Raw genomic sequence first — 21,191 nt, 5'->3', positions numbered from 1 at the left:
TGAGCGCGTCCAGACGGGAATCCACATCGTCCGGAAGGTTGCAGCTGTCTTCCCATATCTGTGTTTTGGAAAGAAATCCATAGCTGGTCGAACACTGAGTGGCGTTCAGACGTGCTGTTGAAACGTCTGGACAGATGCAAGCTGGAGTAGTTCGAAGCTTCTCAACATAGAGGAAGGTCCGGACGGAAAGTTCTCATCGTCCCAACGGATGATGCTTTGGACAGCTGGGTGTCCAGACGATATATCACATCGTTCGAACGGCTGCAAGGGATCCTATTTCTCTGACTTGTAGACTGTGCAAAATCTTTTAAAAGACCTTTGACTATCTGAATCCCTGTTTAAATGCATCATTTCATAGAAGTGATTTTGTCCAACAGAATGTAGCCAATTACAAACTAACAGAAACCATTATAGAGTAACTGCTACTAGTGCTCTAAGTACAAAAAAAAAAAAAATACAAAATAAAACATTAGAAATCATTAAAAAAAAAAACAAAAGAAAAGTCACACAAAATCTGGACCGAAACGTTGCTATGCCTTGTTGTAAATTGTAAAAAAAAAAAAAAAAAAATCTCTTATGCTGGGCGTCAAGGTCAAAGTGAAGGATATACCTATGGTCTCCTTTTCAAGACAAGAAAAGAGAAGGTACAATGTAAGAAGGAAGAATTTAAATATAGAAAAAAAATAGTTCTTGGCAACTCCACTCACACATCCATGAGCCAAGGAAGGGATTCATATAAATGCAATCATCACTAAAGATGAAAAGACAACTCAATGGCACACCACCAATGCATGAACGGCCATTGCTATGGAAAACATAAGAAAGTGTAAGTAAATAGTGGAGAGGATAGTAATTTGTATGTGGAATTTCTCATAGTGAGATAGAGAGAGGATATTTTGGAGAGTATGGAGTAGGTCAAAAGCTGAGTAATGTTTGACGTGGGACGATCCATTTTTTTTATTTATACAAATGGAATCATCACTGAGAAGCGCCGAATGTTGCACATTCAAGTTTCTTAACTAGAATATTTTAATTCCTTAGTATTATTATTTGTTTGATTTTGTATTGTTTTATTGTTTTCAGGTTTTAAATAAAAATGCTATTAATTCAATTAATTTTGGGCTTAAATCACAATTTGAGAAGACCTAGAAGATATGTGATAAGCGTTGAATGTTGCACATTCAAGTCTCTTAACTTGCATATGTTAATTCCTTAGCATTGTTATTTGTTTGATTTTGTGTTGTTTCATTGTTTTCAGGTTTTAAATAAAGATGCAATTAATTCCATTGATTTTGGGCTTAAAGCACACTTTGAGAAAACTTAGTAGATATGTTTAGGCTTAACCAATCATAATAGAAGACCTATATGATGTGGTTAAGTTTAATCAAATCAAGTGAAGGATTAAATCGGAATTTCTCCACTAAGAGTCAAAATTGGATTGGGTTCAAATTTGGATTCTGCACATGTCTCAGTGTTTTGATCATAACTTTGCAATGAAATTGGTGGCGTTGGAAAGCTAATAAAAATGCAACAAATATGTCAGAAATAGCTTTTCCCTAATTCGGACATTTACTATGCCAAAATCGCCCGGCAGTAAAGGACCGTAAATCTAGACGAATTTGGAATCCTTTTCCTACTTGGATTGAAGTTTCAACCTCTTACTTGGACTAAGAGACTAAGTTTTGATTTTTCTTAGATTTCTAGATCTTTTAGGTCTCTGAAAATCTCTATAAATAGGCCTCTTAATATTGAAGAAAGACACACTGCTACCTAGAGCAAATTCAGAGAAAAACTTCTTGAATGCTTGAAGAGTTGAAGAGAAGTAATCATGGTAGGAGGCCATTGCAGCAGCTTCATGAGCGGCTAAAAACCTTTGTAGGGTATTGATGTAGCCCTATCCAAGCATAATGGTTTGATTGTATTTTAATTTAGAGAATTTTAGTTTATGCATGTTGGTTGTATAATGATGAGAATTGCTACAATTTGATATTGTTCTTCATCTTTTAATGCAATTGTTCTTCAATTCATAATCAATATTGATAGAATTCTTCACTTGCCTTAGAAAGCTTTTTACCTTTATTGAACTCAAATCATTCTTATTTTCTGTGATTATGAGAATGATGATTATACAACGGGTTTAATTGACATATGATCAAGAGGATTAGATAGGCCATGCCTAAGGATGACGAATCGTACTACACCCTAGTTTAGTGTAATCCATCTTAGTTTACCTTATTATACTTATGCTTTAATAAGGTAATTTCTTGTTTATTTATAACATGCATAGAATGAATTTCTCTAATTAAATATGATTAACCATTGATGTGCGGATAGCGGTGAAGTCAATACTCTACTCTTTCTCTCTCTTATATTTCAATTCTCGTTTACGTTTATTTTATGCACTTTAGTTAATGACAAATTCAACAATCTTTTCTTCAGTTATTTTTAATCTTCATAAACTTGATAACAATACCCCTGCAGTCCTTGAGGTTCGACACCCTCTCTATAGCCTTATCCTACAAGGATTTGTTCTATTGCGGGTGGTTATTTATTATTGATACATTTTGGTAAACAAAAGACCACATCAATATGATTAAGCTTAACCAATCATAATAGAAAACCTAGAAGATGTGGTTAAGTTTAATCAAATCAAGGAAATGATTAAATCATAATTTCTTCAATAAGAGTCAAAATTGGATTGGATTCAAATTTGGATTTTGCACACGTCTTAGTGTTTTGATCATAACTTTCTGCTCAAGTCTCGAATTACAAAGGACTTGATGGCATTAGAAAGATAATAAAAAACAAATATACATGAAATAGGTTTTTCCTAATTCGGATGTTTACAATGCCAAAATCTCACCGCAATAAATGACCACAAATCTGGACGAATCCTATTTCGATTTGTACTAGGGTTGCTTCCTAATTTGGTTAGAAGACTCAAGTACAATTTTTCTAGAATTCCTAGGGCTTCTTGGGCTTGTTTGCTCCCTATAAATAGATCCATAAGCTTTAAGAGAAGGTGTGCTTAGGTTTAGACAGAAAATTCTTCATGGAGGCTTAACAAGTTGAAGAGGAGAAGAACATGGCAGGAGGCCATCCTAGCACCACGATGAGCGGCTAAATTCATAATAGAGTGTTGATGTAGCCCTTTCTAAGTAACAATGGTTTAATTGTATTTTAATTTGGGATTTTCTATATGCATGATGGTTGTATAACTGTGAGAATTAATCTTAATGTTTATATTCAATCATTATGAATTTCTTATCTTGTCTTAGAAAGTATTTTTTATTGATTGAATTCAATCCTTCATATTTTCTGTGATTATGTGAATGATTGTTATACAACGATTTTAATTGATATATGTTAGTTTTTGTGTTGGCTGCATTCTGTTGGACAAAATCACTTCTATGTAATGTTGCTGCTTTCATAGCTGTTTTATTCAGAGTCTACACTTCAGTTATGAGCTTCAAGAATGCTCTGTGCAGAATTCAAATCAGTCAGTTCAATTCCCTTGCATCCGTCTGGACGACGTGGTATTCCTTCCGGACGCTCTTCAGTCAGCAACATCCGTCCGGACGATGAGAACTTTCCGTCCGGATGCCCATCTGTCCAAAGTGCCAGCCGTCCGGACGACGTGTCATACTATCTGGACCCCCTTCTATCTAAAGCATCATCTATCTGGACGATGAGAACTTTCCGTCCGGACCTTCCACTATGTCGAGAAGTTTCGAACTGCTCCAACTTGCATCCGTCCGAACATTTCAGTAGCATGTCCCGATGACTCTTAGTGTTTGACAAGCTTTAAGATTTCTTTCCAAAGCACAGTTATGGGAAGATCGCTGTCCAAACGACGTGGATTCCGGTCCGGACGCGCTCTTTTTTATAAGGCAAGTATCGCAATTCAAATCCAAATGTCCAGACGACGGTCTTCATGGTCCGGATGTGCATGTATCAGATATGGAAATTGCGTGCATCAAATTAACCGTTCGGACGATTATCCCCCTGGTCTGGACGCGCGAAGCCTTTATATGGAAATTACTTGTAGCAGACATGCGACTGTCCGGACAAGGCACCACCGTCCGGACGCAGCTCAGAAACAGGAAAGAATTTTAGTGGAATTCTCGGACAATTGATCGCACAGTTGTTCATCCAGACGGCCCATGACTACCGTCTAGACGGCGCCTAGTTTTTATCAAGCCAGACGCTCATTTGAACCGTCAGCCTATAAATAGAGGTCCTTAGGCTTGAGAACAACAAGAATTCGGTATTGAATTCCATTAGTGCTTAGAGAGCTATATTGTGAGATTATTGAGCTGAGTTGATCTCTCTGAAGCCGTTGCTGTGTGTGCTATTGCTGCGATTAATCTGAAGTCTATCTTAGGGGTTGGCCCTAAGGTAAAGGATTCCATTGAAGACCCATTCAGGTAGGAGACCTGGTTGGGAGGCGTTCATGTTGGGTTACACGTTAGAGTTCAAGGTACGACCACTGCATCAGGGGTATGTGAGTGCTACTACTTTGTAACTAGTCTTGTCTTCTGAATAGTGGATATCCTGGGTTTGGCTGCCCCGGAGTGGTTTTTCTCTTAATTGAGTTTCCACTTCGTCAACAAAATATATGTCTCCTTTAATTCCGCATTTAATATTTTGTTGCACACTGCTCACACACAGTTAATTAGAAGTCCAATAATTTTCAATATATGATCAAGAGGGTTAGATAGGTCATGCCTAGGAAAGACGGATTGTACTACACCATAGTTTAGTGTAATTTAGGCAGACAGTTCGTACCAACAGAAGATGGGTTATATTATTCCATTGATTGTGTGTATCCTTTTAAAGACGCAGCTAACACATACCTAGGGAAGGCGGGTCGTACCGCATCTTAGTGGTTAAGTGGACAGTTCGTGCCAGCCAAAGATGTTTTATACTTATTCTTTAATGATGGTATTTTCTTGACTACTCGAGTGAGACGAGCCCTATATCATGCAAATTTTCCTTGTTAATTTATGATTGACCATTGTTATGCAGTGAGTAGTGAAATCAACCCCCTATTCTTTCTCTCATCTCTACAATCTTTATTTTTATGTCTTCAGTTTTATGCATTTAACTTAATTATAAACAAAACCAAATCAAACTTATTTTGATTAAGTTATATTTAATATTGAAAAACTTGATAGCAATTCCTACGCAATCCTTGAGGTTCGACACTCTCAATATAGCTCTATCCTACAAGGATTCATCCAATTGCGAGTGGCTATTTTTATTATTGATATATTTTGGTAAACAAAAGACCACATCAATTTTTGGCGCTGTTGTCGGGGACTGCTTAACGGTTGCGTTATTAAGTTTTAAAGAATAAATCTAGCTTAATTATTTTCTATTTCTTTTTATTTTCATTTATTTTTTATTATTTATTTCCTGTATATATTTGTTTGTGTTACTTAGTTATGATTGGTCATTGTTCTTTACCACCTCTATCTTTGCGACCTGACCTTGAAGCATGGCTATGAACCCCTATGAAGGTTATCAAACTCACTTTGGGTTTGATCACTTTGATTTAGAGCCAGTGGCTTTCTCTAGACCAGCGAATAATCCTTACTTTGATTATTATGACCCGGGATGGAGAAACCATCCTAATCTCTCTTGGCAAGATCAAGCCACAGGATATTTAGCCCCACATTGTCATGAACTGCACAATCAAGCATATCCACAGTTCCATAAGCAAGCGTTCTATCCACCATCTAATTTCCATCATCATCTCTATATTGTGCTGACTTTGAGGATAACTGGCAATCTTCTTCCACATACCATTCTCCACAGTAGTAGTCTCAGGCCACACCATCTCCTCAATCAGATTTTGACGTTCAAGCTCAGATGTTGAAACTTTTAAGATCAATCAGAAAGTGGACTCTCAGAATCAGATCCTGAACTCTCACACTCAATCCATCACCAAGTTAGAGGCTCATATGGAGCAAATAGCAAATCAGATAGAAGAAGAGGAGCTTTGGAGTCAATTGGAAGCTAGTCCTAAAGAACTATACATGATTGATGACGATGCTTCAAGTAGTTCTCGTGATGAACTGATCCAGGCTAATAGGTCATTGAGAAGTGAAAGGATAATTGACCACGAGATGGAGGAAAGGAAGAATAAGCTGGTTTTGACCTTTGAACCCCCTAAAGATCCAATTCCACACCCAGTTCCTCTTGAGATGGAATATACACTCAAAGATCAATTTCTTCAAGATCTCGAAGAGCCTATTGAGAAACTAGGCGTAAAACTCAACATCTTCCATGCCGCCTAGCCACTGCTGTCTAAGAATGAGTGTTTCTTCCTAGAAATACTGAAACAATTTGTTGAAGACTCACTTCCTGGCATTATGACTAAGGGTTGTTTTGCACTCCCATTCATTGATAAACCTATTGGGTGTAAATTTTGAAAGGTCTGGCTGAAGACGTTAAACATAGCGCTTACGGGAGGCAACCCACTTTATTTCCATTTTTTTTGTCTTTATTTTTAGTTTTTTCTTACTGATACTTCTCCTGTTGTTCTTCATGATGCTTATTTTTATTACACAGCTGGAGTATAGCTTTGTTTTTCAGGATAGGCGTTCTTGCGTCAAAGTTTGGGGGAGTACTTTCGCCCCACCTCTCCCTTTTCACCCGGTATTGTATCTCTATCTATACATTGAGGACAATGTATCGTTTAAGCTTGGGGGTAGGGAAACACATTCTGTTGTCTTGTTATACATATTCTGAATGCCTGATCATGTTATTTCTAAGAATTGGGTTGAACTTTAACTGTGATTTAGATTTCATTGGCGAGCTTAAAATTTTGAACACATGATCATTTCATTAAGGAATCTAAGTCTTTGCACTCACCTTGGGCACATGAGAATTCATATGTTTCACTTTGAATCTACACAAGCACATTAACACACAATTTGTGAGGTATGACATGCGAAACCGATTGTTTGTTCTCAATATCTCGGAGTAAGGTGGGTGACTTATTGGATAAATAACCAAGGCATGAAAATAAAAAAAAATAATAAAAATTGAATTTTTCATTGAGTAACTAGACCTCAAGCCTCATTAAGCATTGAGTGTTCATGTCAAAAGGTGGATTGCTTAATAAAATGGCTAAGTTTAGCTTCGTAGCCTTTTTTACTAGAGTTAGTAAGTCTTTAGGGTATTTTACACCTAGTGCCCTGAAACCATCTAGTTTGGGAGTTATTGGCCTAACACTCGATACATGGGTCAATTAGAAAGCTTAAGGGAGCGAAGTATGAAAAATAAATATGACTTCTAATTTACCATGTGTGTGTGTGCAACGTGTAACAAAATATCAAAAGTACAGAATTAAAGGAGACAGATATTTTGTTAATGAAGTGGAAACTCAATTACAAGAAAAATCACTCTGGGGCAGCCAAACCCAAGAAATCCACATTAGAAGACAAAGCTAGTACATAGACAGTAACACTCACATACTCGATGCAGTGATCGTATCTAGCACTCTGACATGTAACCCAACATGAATGCCTCACAACCAAGTCTTCTACTTGAAGAGGTCTTCAATGGATTCATTTACCTTAGGGCTTCTCCCTAAGATAGACTTCAATTATGAGCATAGCAACAGCACACTGGCAACCTTTAGAGAGCTAGCAGATCTTCACAATGTCTACCTAAACACATTCTCTAAGTACAGAAGAATTCAACATTGAATTCATAATTTTTACATGCCTAGAGGCCTCTATTTATAGGTGTGAGTATGTGATTGGCTGCATTCTGTTTGACAAAATCACTTTTATGTAATGTTTCCATTTTATCAGGGATGCCATTTATTTCAGAGTCTTCGTTTTAGAAATGTGCTTCAAGAAGTTCAAAGAAGATTCTATGTAGATTCCAAGTCAGAGTAGTCGAATCCCAAGCTTCCATTCGGAAGGCCCTATCAGTGTCCAGAAGTTTCGAACTATTCAAGGTTGCATCTGTTCGGACGTCTCAACAACGTGTCCAGATGGTCATCAGTGTTCGACAAGAAATTGGATTTCCTTCTCAGACACAAATATGGGAAGACAGCTGCATCCGTCTGGACGACAGGGCAACACTGTCCGAACGCTATCCTTGATAAGGCAATAAGTGGAGAAGAATTGCAACCATCTGGACATCTGGACAACACTGTCTGGACGCTTGGACAACACCGTCTGGATGCCAGCCTTTATAATAAAAATTACGTGCAGCATAAGTGCAACCGTCCAGACGCTAGGGCAACACTGTCCGGATGCAGCCCTGATATGGTATTACGTGAAGCGCGTTATGGAAAGCCGGTTGCACAGTTTTGGTTCAGACTGCCTCAACTTGTGTGATGCCGCGTAGTGAAATCAGAGACAAACTCGATTTTGGTCTTCTTAGCCTATAAATAGAGGCCTCTAGGCATGTATTATTTACAGAATTTGGTATTGAATTATTCATAGCTTAGAGAGTATATTTTAGGGAGAAATTGTGAAGATTCGCTTTCTTTCAAGCCGTTGTTGTTGTGTGTTGTTGCTGTGCTTGTTATTGAAGTCTATCTTAGGGAGGAGCCTTAAGGTAAAGGAATATGTTAGTATTTTATGTTGGCTACATTCTAGATGACAAAAACACTTTATGTAATGGTCGCTATTTAAACAGGACTATCAGTCTTATTCAGAATCTTCAAGTTTTATGGACAGTGTTTATTTCAAGCCATGTGCCTTGTCACAAGTTTCTAGAAGGTGTTCATGAAGATCCCATGCAAAATTCAAGTCAACTAGTCGGTTCCTGTGCAACCATTCAGACAGGCCTTTGAAGGCGTTCGGAAGCCCCGCAATGTCTAGAAACTTCAGCGTTGAAGATGTTCGGACGTTAGGGAAACACTATCTTGACGATAGGTCAAGCTTATCCAATTCCTACAAGGAGTTGCATTTCAGTAGACACTTATTTGGGAAGTTTCTGCAAGACGTCCGGACGATGTGGCAACACGTTTAGACGCTACCCAGCATTCCAGAATGTTTTGAGTTTCCTTTACAAATGTGGAAAGGATTGACAGTGAAGACTGTCAGGACGCTTGGCCAAGCCGTCTGGACATGGTCCTGTTTTGGGAAGAATCGCGTTTTTCTTGAAAGATAGTCGCAGAAGACCATCCTGACAAGGCTATCTTTCTTCCAGATGCTTCACAGCTAGAGTCTGAATTTGTCTAGAATTAAGTTTTCTGAAGCCTATATAAAGAGGGCTCTAGGCTTGTTATTTGTAAGAATTCAGTATAGAATTCCATAATGCTTAGAAAGGGTGTTTAGGGAGATTTGAAGATCCGCTACCTCTCTAGCCGTTGCCGATGTGTGCTACCTTTGTCGTGTGAAGTCTATCTTAGGGGTCGGCCCTAAGGTAAAGGAATTCATCAAAGACCCCTTCAAGTAGGAGATTTGGTTGGGAAGCGTTCACGATGGGCTTCGTGTTATAATTAAAGGTATGACTACTACAATAGTTTTTGTGAGTACAAGTGCTTTGTAACTTGCTTTGTTTTTGGATAGTGAATTTCCTGGGTTTGGCTGCCCCGGAGTGGTTTTTCTCTTCATAGAGTTTCCACTTCGTCAACAAATATCTTGTCTCTTTTATTTTCCACACTTTAGATATTTTGTTGCATATGAACACACACTTGGTTGTTTAGAAGTCATATTTTATTTTTAAAATCCATAGAAGAACCCTTCAAGTAGGAGACTTGGTTGGGAGGCGTTCACGTTGGGTTACATGTTAGAGTGCTATATACGATCATTGCATCGGGTATGTGAGTGTTACCGTCTATGTACTAGCTTTGTCTTTTGATAGTCGATTTCTTGGGTTTGGCTGCCCCGGAGTGATTTTTTTATTCATTGAGTTTCCACTTCATTAACAAAATATTTGTGTTCTTTAAATTCCGCATTTACAATATTTTGTTACATATTGTGCACACACACAGAGCAAATTAGAAGTCATTTTATTTTTCAATTGCTATTAGAGCTTGGTACACTCTGGTTAGATTTATTTCTTGAGTGTAATCCTTTTGACTTTTACTCATTGTTTTTGCTATGTCTCAAAATCTTAATATTGTTCCTGCCTTTGATGGTACGAACTATGGCTATTGGAAAGCTTGCATGTGGTTTTTTTTTTTTTTTTTTTTAAAATCCATTGATTGTTGGCAAATTGTTGAATTTGGTTGGACTAAACCAAAGGATACAACTCTCGAACTGATTCTTGCAAGAAACGCACGACTTACTAACGATAAAGCCCTCCATGCTCTTCGTCAAGCTCTTTTACTATTTGAATTTGCAAAAATTTCAAATTGTGAAATCGCTCAAGAAGCATGGCAAATCTTAGAAAAAACATATGAGGGAACAAAACTTGTTAAATTTGCCAAGCTCCAAATGTTGATTTCTAGATTTGAAGAGATTAAGATGCTTGAAGATGAGACATTCAGAGAGATTTACACTAAGATGAGCGACCTGAGAAAATTGATGGCGAGTCTTGGGAAGACCGTCTCAGATGTAAAGCTCATGCGAAAAATTCTAAGATATTTGCCTTATCGTTTTAGAATTAAGGACTACCATTGATGAAGGTGATGTGGTTTTTTCTTACTTCAATAATAATACCACTCGCAATAGAACGAATCGTTGTAGGATAATGTCTATATTGAGAGTGTCGATCCACAAGGAATGTATTGGTTGCATGCATCAAGCTTTAATAAAATTGGTCCTAATTTATCCTTTGGAAAGTATGTTGTTTTTTGTGATTTTCAAATTGTAAACTACTAACAGAAATTAAATTCTACAAAGTAAATTAAAGTTGTATGAAATGATATGGGAAACTAGGGAATTGATTTCACCGCTATCCTTGTACCAATGGCCATCACATTAACATGGGACATTCTTTCTAGGCATGATATTACCCGTGTGCGGTTGTCAAGCGCACAACAAGGTGTCAAAAAAAAAATACCATCATTAAAAATAAGCATACCCAATCCTAAGATTAGTACGGATCATCTACCTAAGCTAGGGTGTAGCATCATCCGTCTATCCTAGGCATGAGGTATCAAATTTATTAACTTAGCTACATGCAAACAATGATTAAGTGTAGCCCATCCTAAGATTAGTACAAATCATCTACCTAAGCTAGGGTGTAGCATCATTTGTCTATCCTAGGCATGAACTATCAAAACCTCTTGTTGCATGTTCAAATAATACCATTGCATAACCATTACATTTACCATCTTTTGAACAATAAACATAATTTGAGCACAATCAAAATGACAAGCTTTCTAGATAAACATTTCATCATGATTGCATTTAACTTTAAAACCAATTACAAAAATGTAATTCTCATAGTTATACAATCATCAATGCCCAAAATAAATATCCCAAAGTAAAACACAATTAAGCGATTGATACTTGGATAGGGTTTATCAAAACCCTAGGGAGAGCTTAGCTATGCATGGAGAGCCTTTGAGAATTTGGTGTTGAAAACCCTTCCATCCCCTTGCTGTCCACCGAGAGCTCCTCTAGCCCAATCTCCCTCCCTGTTTTTTTTCTCTCCGGATTGGTTCCTTGGAACAAGCTCTCCCCTCTCCTTTTGTCCTTGCTGCCAGCTTGGGTAAAATCGTGCAGCCCATGCTGCTTTGCTGTCCTTGGTGCTGCTGGCCTGACGTGGACTGCTGTCCTAGGAGCTTGGAGCTGCTGCAGGTGGCGTGGAAGAATGTTGCCCAGCAGGTGCTGTCCCTTTCAGGAGCTGTCCAAGCCCATGCGTCCTTGCCTTGAAGATGTGTGCATGCTGTCCTGGGGTAAGCTGCTGGCCGAAAGGTGCATGCTCCTGCTGTCCTTGGAGAAGCTACCGTGTGGAGATGGTGATGAGCTGCTTGTCTAGCAGCTCCAGCTTTTTCATTCCATGTTGCTGCCCTTCACGTGCATGAGTTGCTGTCCAGCTTTTGTGAGCTGCTGTCCAGCAGCTTTGCAAGCTGCAGGCCTACTTTTGCTAGCTTTGAAAGGGGGGACACGCAAGGGGAGACAAGAGGGAGAGGTGCTGCCCATCAACTTTGCAAGCTGCTGTCCAGCAGCTTTTTGCTGCAGGTTTGGTGCCTCACGTGTCTTGCCTTCAACAAAAACCTGCACCACCTCATGCTTTCAACAAAATCCTGCACCACCTCATGCTGAATTTCCACAAAATCCTGCAATAATGACTTCAATTTCCAACGTCCAGCACATCATCTAAAGCTCCTAGCCACATCATGATTTAGATTAAGTTGCACACTCAATTTTTTTCTTCAATTCAATGCTGACTTCTTCTTCAATTTAATGTTCGGTTTCCTTGATGCATTTGTGTGTATTTTTCTTTAGGACCTAAAAATAAGATAAACACTAAAACAAGATAAAATGTTAAATTACAATGAGGGTAAGGGTTTAACAATAGCAAATTAAAGGGCTTGAATGTGTAACATTCAAAACCTATCACACCCCAAACTTACATATTGCTAGTCCCTTAGCAATGCAAAACAAAATAAAACAAATTGAAATACCTACACTAATTCCTCTTTCGTGGGGAAGAAAACGATTGCATTTAGCGTATGCAATAAGCCTTTAAAAACACTAGGCATCCCTAGTAGACGAGCGAAGTCTCGTGAGGATTTAACAGAAGTGATACCCACAAACACTTTGCCAAAGATTTTTACCAAGAATGCAGTGTCATAGAAATCATGGTTTTTATTCATGGGCAAGTTTAAAATCACAAACTCCATCTTCAAGATTCTAGAGAAAGCTTGAATTAAATCACTCATAAATAAACAGTTGAAATACCACACATTCCCTCGGTGTAAAGTGAACTAACACGTGACTATGAGGTTTCAATGTAGTTCCTATATACATGATTCAATGCTCAAAACTCATTGGGATCCCCATTGGATGACAACCAAGGCAATAGAAAATTAACTCATATATATTTTTTATTTTATTTTTTTTTAATTTTTATTCGTGCGGACTGTTCAATGTCCAGCTTCCTTAAGCTTTCTAATTGACCCATGTAACGAGCTTTAGACCAATGACTCCCAAACCGGATGGCTTTAGGGCATTAGGTGTAGAACACCCTTAAAGATGTACTAACTCGAGTCAAAAAGGCTACGAAGCTAAACTAGCCCTTAGCTCTACATTAACCATTCCAAACTTCTTGTTTTTTGACGCGAACACTCACTGCTTAATGAGGCAAGAGGCCCGGTTACTCAACAAAAGGCTTAGAACAGTTACTACACTAAATTTTTATTTATTTATTTATTTTTTTAAAAGATAAACTATACACAGATGCCAAGGTAGTCACCCAACACGTCAACCAATTGAAATCTAAGATATCAAACACAAGCATATTTGGTTTCACATTTCATGCCTCACAAATATATGCTAGTGTGCTCTGTGCTAAGTGCAAGGTAAAACATGTGATATCATCGCATATTCAAAAACAAGTAACCAATTCAGCTGTCTTAGTCAAATGATCATGTGTTCATAACTTTAAACTCGCCAATGAATGCAAATCAGAGTTAAAATGTCACACATTCTCAGATTTTTTTTTTTTTTAACAAAAAAAACAAAACATAAAAACAAAAGGAAAACGAAAGGACATTCCTTACCCCCAAACTTGAATGACACATTGTCCTCAATGTGTGAATAGAGATACATTACCGGGAGAGACGGAAAAGATGGGGCGAATCGAACTCCCCCAAACTTGGACGTAGGCGCATCTGTCCTGAAAAACACAACACTGCTCCAGCCGTATAATGGACTAGGCATCATGAAATGCACGGATGGAGTGTTAGTAAATAAAAACAACTACCGAAAATAAAGAAAAAGAACTGAATGTAAACAAACACAATCAACCAGATGGATGGGTTGCCTCCCACCAAGCGCTAAGTTTAACGTCGTTAGCCCGACCGTCCCCCAATCAGTCGTGATAGACGGGGTCGTCCAGTAGCATTTCCTCTACTTCTGGATTTTTCAATTCCAAGAACGGTTTCAACCTTTGGCCATTTACTTTGAATGTATTGCCGTTCTTGGGATCCTCAATCTCGATAGCTCTGTGGGTCGAAATAGTACGAACGATAAACGGTCCGGTCCATCGAGATTTGAGTTTTCCCGGGAAAAGATGCAAACGAGAATTATAGAGAAGAACCTTTTGACCAATTTCAAAGGATTTTCTCAAAATTTGTTGATCATGAATCTTCTTCATTTTTTCCTTGTAGAGCTTCGCACAATCGTACGCATCATTCCGAATTTCCTCCAACTCATCAAGCTGGAGTTTCCTCTGAGAACCCGCCTCGTGGGGATCAAAATTAAGCCGTTTGATGGCCCAATATGCATTGTGTTGCAGCTCCACTGGGAGGTGGCAGGCTTTTCCAAAAATAAGGCGGTATGGGGACATACCAATGGGAGTCTTGAAAGCAGTCCGATATGCTGGCCAAAATTTTTGGGAGATTAATGAAGAATGATAAATTTAAGAAGAAATTCTCCTAAAGAATGAAGAAAGGCCCCAGAGAATCTGAGCCTGAAAAAGCTGAGAAGAAAGACCCAAGAGGCCCCAGATGTTTTGAATGCTCAGGCTTTAGGCATATTCGGGTTGGCTGTTGGAATCTCAAGCAGGGTAAAGGGAGGGCTTACAATGCGACTCTCAGTGATGAGTTAGAAGAAGAAGAAACTCCTACTCAAGATCAATTTCTACCCTTTGTGGCTCCACATGAAGACCAGGAGGATTCTCAATGCTACCACTCTGAGCACAATGATGAAGACGGGGAAGAACTCAAAGAGGCCTATAAAATCCTCTATGTAGAGTTTGAGAAGTTGAGGGAGACTCGTAAGCAGCACATCCATGAGCTGAACAGTCTATAAACAGAGAAGAGTTCCTTGTTGCTCACGATTTAGGATCTAGAGGAGAAGCTACTGGAGACACAGCTACAGTTGGAGAGGGTCACTGATGAGAAGCTAACCCATATGATGTCAATCCATAAGAGCCCAACAGACAAGATCAGACTCAAGTATGTAGCTTCTTCCTCTGATATCCCCTCTACCTCTAGGACTGTATTTGTCAAGCCCACAGTTCCCGAGCCTCCATCCGTCGGCCTGGATAAAGGAAAATAAGTTATTGATGGGGATGTTCCGGCTAGTACAATAGTCACTCAGAAGCCTCCTATTGATGAGTGCCAAATATTGTGTATTTAGATCCCTTAATTTGCATTTGCTAAAACTTTAGCTTGGTTATTTTCTAATATTTTCGGTTAGTTTAAATGTTTTAGTATTTTGTTGGGATTTGAGAGAAAATGACAAATTTTATGTGAAATTGCAAAGAAGTGGAATTATCTTTCACAGTCAGGTCAAATTGTACACATTTTTTGGAAGCTTTAGAGCAAAATTTGAGAGAATAATTTTTTGCGTTAAGTGAAGAACATGTGGTGCGGCTGTGTTGCAAGTTTTTCCCGCACAAAAGAGAAACTCTTTTACATGAACACATGCATGTTTTTATCACAATGTGGAAGGCACAAGTCTAGACCGAGATAGGCTTTACACGGTTCTTTCCAAAAGAGAAAAGGCAACACCAAGACTTTGATTTCTTTCTACAAGAGACAAATAGTTCCTTAGTAAGGAAAAAGGCAGCACTTGATGATTTGTCACCTCTTGGCAGTGCACTAAAACGGGAAGCAAGAGGCTGAAATCACGTTGCAATTCTTTCCAAGCTTGACAAGTTGACATTCGCTTTCCAGGATAAGAAGCAAGACACGATTTTCTTCAAGGCCAGCACCACGTTTCCTCTAGTTGTTGGCAGCATCGAATAGCATCTATTCTTTCCATAATAAGTATTGAGAGCAGCACATATTATTTAAGAAGCCATGCACAAGTTCTTTCCAAAATAGGTATCAAGAGAGAGCCACGTCTTTCCAAATCCCAACAGTGCAAGGATGCAGCAACCGACATACACATTTCTCTCCATTTAAGTCCTTGCACGAGAAGAGCAAAAAACCGAAGTCTCCTTCCATTATCAGCAGCACTGCACCATGTTTCTTTCCTGATTAGGCACCCATGCAGTAACGTGCACATGGAGAGACATTAGATGATTCACAAGAAGCCTTTAATGCTACTCTCAGCGATGAGTCTGAGAAGGATGAAGAAACTCCTGAGGAAGAAAAGTTTCTTGCCTTCGTGGCCCCATACGAAGAAAAATAGGATTATCAGTCCCACTACTCTGAGAATATTGATGAAGAAGATATGCAGACAGCCTATCAGCTTCAATACATAGAGTTCTTAAAACTGAGGGAGAAGTACAAACAACAAGTGATAGAGCTAAATAGCCTAAGGACTGAAAAGACCACTATGCTGATAAAGATCAATGATCTAGAAGAGAGGCTTCTGGAGACATAGTTACAACTAGAGAGAGTCTCTGGCGAAAAGCTGACTCACATACTCTCCATTCAGAAGTGCCCAACTGACAAGACTGGACTCGGGTATGTTCCTCCTTCTACTTCTGATACTCCTTCTACATCCCAAACTATATTTGTAAAGCCAGTTATTCCCGAATCTCCACCCTCATGTGTGGATAAGGGAAAAACTGTTATGGAAGGAGACGTTCCAGTTATTCCTCAGTCTCAGGCCAAGCCTCCTATCAGAAGAAGGCCTTCCACATGTCATCACCATGGTGAGCTCAGGCACATCAGACCTAAGTGCCCACTTCGGCAAGCTCAAAGGAAGACAAATTGGTAGGCTCCTAAAACTCCCATGTGTCACCAATGTGGAGTTAGCAGTCATGTCTGGCCTAGGGGTCCTCCACCTCAAAAGAAGCCATCCAGGCATCATGGACCTCCTCCCAGAAGTCCTATTCCAAGGTATCAGCAGCAGCAAAAGCCTACTCCAGCAAAGAAGACTTGGGTCCCCAAGAAGCCTTATGTGGAGAAACAGAAGACTACAAAAAGGAAAATCTTCTATGAAGGAACACCTTTTATCAGTTCTTTCCTGTGAGATTTGGTCAGATATCTGGAGTTGCAGTTAAACAAGGGAGGATAGGACAAGGAAGAGGACACCCACTCCCCGAGGGGGAGCGGACCTACCTAGTAAGTGAGGTCACACATGCTTAGGATTATGGTTCCTAAATCCTAGAGCATGATAGGTACATGTGCATTGCATCCTTGTATCATCTTATCTTATGTTTTGCATGTTGTTGTGGAACCATCTTTGCATGTTGTTGTAAAAGCCTATTGTTTTTCTTGAGATATTTATGCAGGTATTAAATAGGGATGATAGAAAAAGCACGTCGAGTGGCTATTTTTCTATCTTGGTATAGTCAAACCTCTCTCCCTGAGGCCTGGTTTGCCCTTACCTTACATGCTTGTGAAAATTATAGGACTTCTAATTTATCAAGTGTGTGCAATAGTGTGCAATAGTGTGCAACAAAATATCACAATGCGGAAAATAAAGAGACAGATATTTTGTTGACTAAGTGGAAACTCAATCAAGAGAAAAACCATTCTAGGGCATTCAAACCCAGGATATCCACTATTCAGAAGACAAAGCTAGTACATAGATAGTAACACTCACATACCCGATGCAGCGATCGTATCTAGCACTTTGACGTGTAACCTAACACGAACACTTCCCAACCAAGTCACGTACTTGAATGGGTCTTCAATGGAATCCTTTACCTTAAGGCTAACCCCCAAGATAGACTTAAGTTGAGCACAACAACAACACTTGGCAATGGCTTGAGAGAAGATGCTTCAACACAATAACTCTTACAATAAACTCTCTAAGCTTCTATGGAATTCACTGCCGAATTCTTACAAACAACATGCCTAGGGGCCTCTATTTATAGGCTACAGGAATCCAAATTCGGGTCTAACTTGACTTACCTAGGCGGCGTCCGGACTGTAGCCGAGAGCGTCCAGACGGACAACTGTGCAACCGGCTTTCCAAATTCGCATGATATTCTTTCCTAAATAGAGCTGCGTCCCAACGGTGTTGTCCTAGCGTCCGGACGGTTGCACTTTAGCTATACACAATTTCCATATCAAGGCTTTGAGCGTCTGGACCCTGAAGGCTGAAGTCCGGACGGTTGCACTGATGCACACAATTTCCGTACATGAAGCTTGAGCGTCTGGACCATGAAGACTAAAGTCCGGACGGTTGAAATTTGTATTGACGACTTGCCTTATGAAGGAGAGCATTCGGATAGGAACACACATCGTCTGGACGGTTGCAATGTCTTCCCATATCTGTGTTTTGAAAAGAAATCTTTCAACCTGTCGACCACTGAAAGGCGTCTGGCCGTGTTGCGGAGACGTCCGGACGGATGGAAGCTGAAATAGTTCGAAGGTTCTCGACATAGAGGAAGGTCTAGATGGAATGTTCTCATCCTCAGGATGGATGATGCTTGGACAGTTGAGCGTTCGAATGGAATATCACATCCTCCGGACAGATGCAAGGGATCTGATTTTTCTAACTTGGAATCTGTGTAGAATCTTCTAGAACCATAACTCTGAATAAGAAGACTTCTAAAAATGACTGAACCTCTGTATAAAAGCATCATTACATGAAAGTAATTTTGTCCAACATAATGTAGCCAATTTCAAACCAACAAACTTTCCCTTTGACCATTCTGGGACAAAAACACTTGATCGGTTTAAAAATACATTCCTGGTCCAAATCAAAAATTACTACCCATTTTTGTCACAAAATGACAAAGGGTAAAACAAAGTAATAAGAAAAACCACAAAACAATTACTCCCCCTAAATGTCTCAGCAGGACAAGGGTAAACAAAGTAATAATTATCCAAGAGAAAAAATATTCAACAAATTATCCAAACAAATAAAATGTCTAAAAATGGATAAAAACCAAACACAAAAAATATCAAGCAGCCTCATCCATAGGCGCATCATCCTTGTCATCATTGCTTCTGCTGGATAGATGATGGTGCTTGAGGAACTCTTGGATGTCTAGCTGGGTCTGCTCCACACGGAGGTTGATCGAGTGAACCTTTTGCTGTATAGTAGAAACGGACTGCTGCATGAAAGAAACTGCTAGCTACATGGAACTCATACCACCCTGAAGTGCAACTAAGGCCTCTAGGATCTAAGCATATCCTGCATCCTACTGTGGAGGTGGAGGAGCAGTCTGAGAAGAGGATCCTATATCAGGTACCACAACATGAATATGAGGGGGCTGTGGAGCGTCATCTTGATCCTCTCGCCTCAGCTGGGCATTTGACTTCATCAATGTCTACTTGCTGCTAGGATCCTGTATCTCCAGCTATAGAAATGCCTGATTACAGAATGATCTGAGTGAGCAAGCAGCTAAAGGGGAGGCCGGTATTATTCTCATCTCTGGCCTCTAAGATAATACCCATAATATGCTTGCACAGGCAAAAAGGCAAGCATAGACAGATGACATATACAAACTGTGCCCTCTTCAAAATCAGATTACTCCGCCTAACAATAGGACAGAGATTGTGCTGGACGATCTTTGCTAGCATGCGGTGTGGGGGAGACAAAGCACTAATATTAATGGCAATAGATCGTTCCTCACCCTGGTGTACAACATGAAAGAATTCCAAGAGCTCATCCAGAGAGGGAGGCAATACAACTTCATTATAGGGACTGGTATAGACCTGAAGAACTAGCACTCCAATGATCTGGCTGATAACCTGAGGATCAACCATAGTAATATGCCTGACAATGGTAGATTGTAGGATAATCCCATTGTCATCATTCTAAACCACCTCAAGATTTACATAAAATTCTTGGACCAGCCTGGTGAGCACAACGCATGCGCAATTGTGGAGGATAGGTCTAAATGATCTCATAGATACTATCCAGTGGAGCCACTATAAGATCAGTACGAATGACATTCCTCTCTGGAATGACTACCCTATTCATAATTCTGGCTCTAAAGGCTACCACATCCTCCTCTATCCTCTGTCGGACTCTCCGCTGTGGATTGTCAGCAGACATGATTCTGCAAAAATAATTACCAACAAAGTATGCCAAAAATATTCTTAAAAATAGTTTTTTGTCATTTCCAAAAAAAATTCGGCATTATAACTGTAGTAAAATGGACTTTCTAAAAATTACAAACAGTAAATAACTCAATACAATCCAAAAGAATGCCAAAATAGATAGTCCCAACACAACAAATATCATAGATATGCAATTTTAATCTCAAAACACATTCCCCAAAAGATTTTATATACTAACAGTTAATAAAACACTGAAAAGAATAAAAGGAACAGAAAAAGTACCTGGAATGGAGAGAAATAAGTACAAAAAGACAAAAGACACCAAGATTATGCACTAACCCACGATAAAAACGCGCAAAAGGACAAAAAGGCAAGAGAAAATGATGAGGGGAAAGAAATGGGATGCGACAGCTAGGTCTGATCCTGCGATATATAACCTATGGGCCGGATGGATCGTTAACTTGTCTGGACGCGCGTTGCCACATAAGCATGCTACAGGCCGTGCGCATCTGGACATGTAACCTGATCATTCCGGCCTTTTTAACTGCACCCGTTTGGATGCAAGGAGAGACAATCCGAACGTTTCACACTGAAAAACAGAAATTGAAGAAAAATTCACAGAAAAATTATTTTCTCTATTATCAACTTTAGAACACGCATGTATAATCAACTGATAAAGCAGTCAGATAGTATCTAAAAAATATACAGAGATATAAAAAAGAGTTTTAGAGTTTAATCAGCACAAAAATTTCCTGTAGACAGAAATTTCAAATAGATTACTCAACTCATGCAATGCGTGTGTGTGTGAAGACTTTCTCAAGAAGGTATGAAGTTCATTGATATAACAAAAACAATCGGATTTTCTAAAATAAGAGAGAAAATCAAAGAAAGATCAGTCAAAAGTCAAACCTTAATAGGGCCTAGCCACCCTCGTCGAATACACTCCCCCTAAGATGCAGCACCTAAATGTTTTACTTGTACCATGAAGGACAAGATAAAATTTTTACTTGCACCATGAAGGACAAGATATGGGACTTCTAATTTATCAAGTATGTGCAATAGTGTGCAACAAAATATCACAATGCGGAAAATAAAGAGATAAATATTTTGTTGACGAAGTGGAAACTCAATTAAGAGAAAAACCACTCCGGGGTAGCCAAACCTAGGATATCCACTATTT

At 39.2% G+C, this 21,191-nt stretch overlaps 1 protein-coding gene across 1 annotated transcript; it reads right to left on the bottom strand.

The window, feature by feature from the left end:
• Window positions 1-13,962: 13,962 nt before the first annotated feature.
• On the bottom strand, window positions 13,963-14,439 carry LOC133852557 (uncharacterized). Its single transcript, XM_062289328.1, has one exon. The coding sequence runs from the start codon at window positions 14,437-14,439 to the stop codon at window positions 13,963-13,965; it is 477 nt and encodes a 158-aa protein (XP_062145312.1).
• Between the last annotated feature and the right edge of the window lie 6,752 nt (window positions 14,440-21,191).

The sequence above is a fragment of the Alnus glutinosa genome, chromosome 12, assembly GCF_958979055.1.
Source record: "Alnus glutinosa chromosome 12, dhAlnGlut1.1, whole genome shotgun sequence".
Taxonomy (NCBI): Eukaryota; Viridiplantae; Streptophyta; class Magnoliopsida; order Fagales; family Betulaceae; genus Alnus; species Alnus glutinosa.
The sequence above is the reverse complement of the archived record's forward strand: the minus strand, read 5'-3'. Positions and strand labels throughout refer to the sequence as shown.

What these genes read in the sequence shown, in the direction of transcription:
- LOC133852557 (XM_062289328.1), bottom strand. Translation starts at nt 14,439, where the DNA reads ATGTCCCCATACCGCCTTATTTTTGGAAAAGCCTGCCACCTCCCAGTG.